The sequence below is a fragment of the Gavialis gangeticus genome, unplaced genomic scaffold, assembly GCF_001723915.1.
Source record: "Gavialis gangeticus isolate Ggan-Ray unplaced genomic scaffold, GavGan_comp1, whole genome shotgun sequence".
Classification (NCBI taxonomy): Eukaryota; Metazoa; Chordata; order Crocodylia; family Gavialidae; genus Gavialis; species Gavialis gangeticus.
Genome location: NW_017729012.1, coordinates 9,185,729 through 9,190,712, shown reverse-complemented (window position 1 = coordinate 9,190,712; position 4,984 = coordinate 9,185,729). Strand labels below are relative to the sequence as shown.

Sequence of the window (4,984 nt, the reverse complement as noted above, 5' to 3'; positions counted from 1 at the left end):
ACTGTAGCTTCTTCCTGTTGTTATGCACCTTTGCAGCATAAGGATGGTTTGTTTCAGGACCCTGTTAATGAAGGCTCTTCTCATAGACTACATCAGAATGAACCTGGAGAAAAAAGGACAGGACCTCAAAAGGAACATCAACTTGAAAGCTGAACAGAGGGAACTGTGAGTCTGCAGTAACTCACATTTCTAACGCTGACACGTGCAGTAAAAAAGATTAGGTGTGTGGTTTCTTCGGTGCTTAGAATTACTGGAATGCGTTCCACTGAACTGGCTTTCTGGCATTTACCCCAGTTACGTAGCTATGCCGTTTATAGAAGGTCTAATTCAGGACTCTGTAACCATGTGACATCTTGGGTGAGCCAGTGCTTCCTCCTGTGCCTCAGTTTCCCCATCTGCAGACCAGTGATAATGCCAACTAATTACCACCTAGGGAAGTATGAGCATTCATGGAATATTTTAAAGAGAGATGAGATACTTCAGGTAACACTGGGACACAAAATGTTGTTATTCTGCTTCACATTAATTGTCATGCACTGCATATTAGACCTTTTCATTGGGAGACTTTAAAAAATTATAAAGAAGCCTCAGTAAGGATTTCTGTAATGTTGGAAAATGAATGATGCAATGGAATTAATTGTCTGGGTTCTTTACTTTCTAGATCTCAGCTTATTGGTTTGCCCATGTGCACAATGGGCTTGCAAACTTGATTCATTTAACAATATTTATATAGGTTTCCCTCACTTTATGTTGTACATGTGTTCCTGAAAAATGGCACATAACTTGAATTTGCATAAAGGGTACCCACTTTACAACGTAACAAATAGGGATATGTTCCAAGACCTCGACTATACTGATCCCCAGACCCATTTCTACCACTTTTACAAGACAATTTTGGTACTCACCAACAGCAGACAGTACACACCAGCACAGGGAGAGGGGTAGGAGATAAGCTAGCGGGACGCTTAGAAGCCATAATGGGGATAGCAACTACAGAAATGCGTGTCGCAGACAATGAGCGAGGAGCATAGATCCACACAGGTGCGCATCACTCTTACACGGCACCACACAAAGCAGGTAACTGCAGGCACCCACCACACCAATTGCATAAGAGTGATTTTACCTCGCATAGAACGGATTTTTGGTATAAAAAGGGTCATTGCATAAGGGCAAATTCGCACCTACAGAACCTGCACAAAGTGATGGAAACCTGTATTGCATTGCATGAAAAGAGGCCACCTTTGGAAATGAAACTGTAGGCACTCAGTTGAGTGGATGCCGACCTCGACGCTTGAACTAGGTCAGACCGTGGCTCCAATTCTGCAAAGACCGTGTTTAATTCTATGCACTGGTCTCACTGAAGGGAATGGGACTCCTCACCAGACATGGAGTGGAGCACGCACGTACATCTCTCCAGGGCTGGGTGCTTTGCAAGGAGTATGTAGCCCAGGGGCGGGCAATTATTTCAGGCAGAGGGCTACTTACTGAGTTTTGGCAAGCCTTCAAAGGCTGCTTGACAGGCAGCCAGGGGCAGATAAATATTGATTTTCTAAATTTGTTAGGGGTCCCGCAAGCCAGATAGAATGGCCTGGCAGGCCGTATCCAGCCCACAAGCCACATTTTGCCCACTCCTGGTGTAGCCAGAAGACATTTGCATCTGCTGAAGTCACCGTCTATCATTGCACATACACTCGTCAAGAGGAAACTCAACTCTTTAGACTCTCGTCACATAATTGCCCGTTATGAGCTCTTCTGGGCTTCCTCTGAAGCCTCTGGTGCAAGCCAGGCTAGCAGATTGATTAGGCACGCCTGATTCCTACATTGTCTCTATTGGATTTTAAACTCCTTGAGGAAGGGACTTGTTTATCCATTTCCTTCAGTGTTTGCATTGTGTTTGGTACACATACAGCTCTGTACAAATAATAAATACTAACAACTCTGCATCCTAGTTCTCACGTCCTTTGTGGCAGAGAAAAACAGGTTCTGATAAACAAAGAGTGATTTATTTCTTTGCTTTTTTTTTTCTTTTTTAAATAAAGAGTTCTGGGCACAGATGGACATGACTGCGGTCCACCCAGCACGAGTGGGTTGGGCATCAGAGCCGTTGGGTCCCTGATGCCCGACCGGAGCTGACTGTCCTGAAAGCTTTGCTGGTAAAACGAAATCAGGACAGGGGGATTTGGACCAAGCGAGGATTCCTCAAGGCGACGTGGAAGCACCATAAGGTCACACAAAGACACGGCGTTGTGGCATCATGTTGTGCGGCGCTGATAAGGACTCGACGCGTTGCAATGTCACGCGTGGGAAACAGCGCCATTTCGAAAGGGAGCCGTGGCCTGGAGCTGCTTCAGCGATGTTTCACGATGAGGCCGCGCTGTGATGATGCGGTGTCCCATGTTCGACGGCTGCCTGGTGACGCAGTGACACAGTGATGATGTCATAACAGGTGACATTGTTCCTTATGATGCCAAGGCAGGCACTCTGCTCTCATTTCCTGCCATGCTCTGCTTGGCGTATCAGCCTGCAGCATCTTTAGCCCCAGCTGTACCCTTCTGTTGCACTATGGAGGCGCGGAGGGCAGCTTGCTCTGAGGCGCATAGCTGAGGAGAAGCAGGTGGCTGGTAGTCACCCTTGAGCCCCTGGATGTGTCCAAGCCCCCGGAGCCGCTCCTTGCCATAGCATTCTCCCACAGTCACGTTCAAAAGGCTGAGCTAGTCTTTCAGGGCCAACTCCCACCTCCTCCCGTCCCTTTACAACCAGCCTGTATCTTTCATGAGGTAAAACTCTCGCCCTTCTCCAATATGGCTCACTTTAGCCTCACTCAAGCAAGTACCTGCTGCCCCTATCCAAGATGGCTGCCCGGCGGAGCGCAAATTGGGCCCTTTTTTTTAATCCCTTCTCCAAGATGGCTGCCCGGGACTCGGTCCCTTTACCTTTACCTGAGAGCCCCTCGCCTGACGCCTTGCCGGCCATCTTGGATGAGGTCAGGCGGCCCAGGTATTGCAGCCGGGCGTTTCCCGGGATGCCTCGCGCGTCCCCACCCCCCCGGAAGAAGGAGGCCTGGCGGTTGTTGACAACATGGCGGCGGCAGGCGGCTCCGCGGCAGGACGAGGAGGGAGAGAAGGTGGCAGGAGGAGGAAGGAGTCTCGCTCGTAGGGAGCCCCACTCGCTGCCTCCCCGCTCCGCGGCGCCATGTCCTTCTTCAGGCGGAAAGGTAGCCGGGGGGGTCGGCCTCCCGCTGCCTGCCCCACGCGCGGGGGCGGCTCCTGCCGCTTCGGGGAGCCGCCAGAGCCATCTCGCCCCCCTCCTCGCGCGCGTCTCCAAGGGCGGGTTGTATCCAGGAACCTTTGGGAAAGCATTTCCACAAGGCCCTGGTTCTCTGCCAGCCTGCTGTGGCACCCCAGGGTGCTCCCAGGTCCTTTTTGGGTTGTCCCCAGGGTGCCTTGAGGTCCTTTTCAAGTTGTCCCCAGGCTGCTGGGGCACCCCGGGGTGCTCCAAGGCCCTTACCAGGGTGCTGCATGGTGTTGGCAGGGTTAGGTGGATGAATGAAAGTCACACGGTAAACCAGGAGGTTTCCAGGAGGAATCCGCAGTCTTTAAAGCATTAGTTCTGGCCTGCTGTGGTCCTTGTGGGACCTTTGCAACAGAGGCATCGCTGTACTCTTTATTTTTTTTATTTTTTTTTTTCCTGTAATCGAAAAAACAAGCAAAAACAAAAGGCTGGCGTTTTCTTAGATGCGCCGGGAGCCTTATCAGGGGGCCACCAGGAGTCTCAAAATGTTGAGCAGCACTGGGCTAAGAGCTTTGAGATGGTTAACAACCGCATGTTGTATGCAACTCATTTTCTTGCTGGTTAGATAAGTGCAAGTGACGTTTTTGCATGAATCCGCCTAATCCTGCGAGCCTTCCCCTTAAACTGGCCAAATGAAGGTAATAGGTAAAGTTAGTACTGTCATGGCATAGTAAAACATTTTTTTGTTAAGCATGTGGTAGTGGTAGCCACAGTCAAGACCTTATTGTACTCAGAGCTATATAAAAGTGCAGGCAGCGCTTGCCTGAAATAAATTTTTAATTTTTCAACTGTATTTATAGAAATTGCATAGCATTAAAAAAAAGAAGTTTCCTAATTAGCCTTTTGGTACAATGAGTACAATTAATTCTGGAGTCATTTGGAAGCTGGTCACCATGTGCATGTGCAAAGATTCAAGGAAATGCATATTAACTTCTGAAGAGCCGCATGCAGCTCCAGAGCCGCAGGTTGGCCGCCCTGGTTTAGATTCTGTGGCTGAATTGGCATGAAATGGTCCACTGAAGCACGATGGCCTTACATAACAAGACGCTGAATTCTTCAGTTCATAGTCTGCCTCTGGAAAAGTCATGTCAGCCAAGAAATGAAAGTAAACTGTGCTGAGTTACAGAAGAATGAAGTTAAGAAACACCCACACAAACTTTGATTAGGAGTGCAAACAAAAAGTAGCAAAATTTGAAATGTGTGGCAGATATTTTGGGTTAGGCAGTGAAGAACTGTTCTCCTGTATTTATCGCTTGTAAATGAAATGCTAGTAAATATGCTTTATCTGCTGTTAGAAATGAAGATACTTAAATGTTTTTTCCCATGCCAGTAGTGTTGAGCACTAAAGCATGAACCCAGAAAGTGTGGAGAGCTTTCAAGTCCTTCTGGGACCTTTGTTAGGTACTTCATAAACTTGTTCGTGTTCATCCACTTCTCAAATCAGACTACTGGACAATACTTGAATGTTGCGGTGTCCCATGCTTTAGTCTTCTGGTTTGAAGTTGATGACACTGCTTCCCATGTCTGATCTGGAAAAGTTATGATAAAACAATTGCAACAAAAAAGGCATGTCATATAAATGGCAAACAACTGGAACGTAAAGAATACAGTTGGGTAAATATGTAAAAGACATACTAAAAAAAATGCAAGGTTTTAGAGCCAAATATTTTTTCCCCCTTGGGGGGGGGGGGGG

The 4,984-nt window shown here is 47.9% G+C and overlaps 1 protein-coding gene and 1 long non-coding RNA gene across 2 annotated transcripts in view; one reads left to right on the top strand and one right to left on the bottom strand.

Annotated features, from left to right (window-relative positions):
- LOC109293325 overlaps positions 1-4,941 on the bottom strand; it is a 14,219-nt gene extending 9,278 nt beyond the window's left edge. Inside the window, exon 1 of the long non-coding RNA XR_002096300.1 lies at positions 3,508-4,941. This is a non-coding gene — a long non-coding RNA (uncharacterized LOC109293325). The remainder of the gene's footprint in view (positions 1-3,507) is intronic.
- AKAP10 (A-kinase anchoring protein 10) overlaps positions 2,837-4,984 on the top strand; it is a 40,054-nt gene continuing 37,906 nt past the window's right edge. The window contains 2 exon segments of the mRNA XM_019511176.1: positions 2,837-3,179; positions 3,182-3,214. Of these exon segments, the coding sequence (XP_019366721.1) occupies positions 2,852-3,179; positions 3,182-3,214 (361 nt within the window). The 5' untranslated portion in view covers positions 2,837-2,851.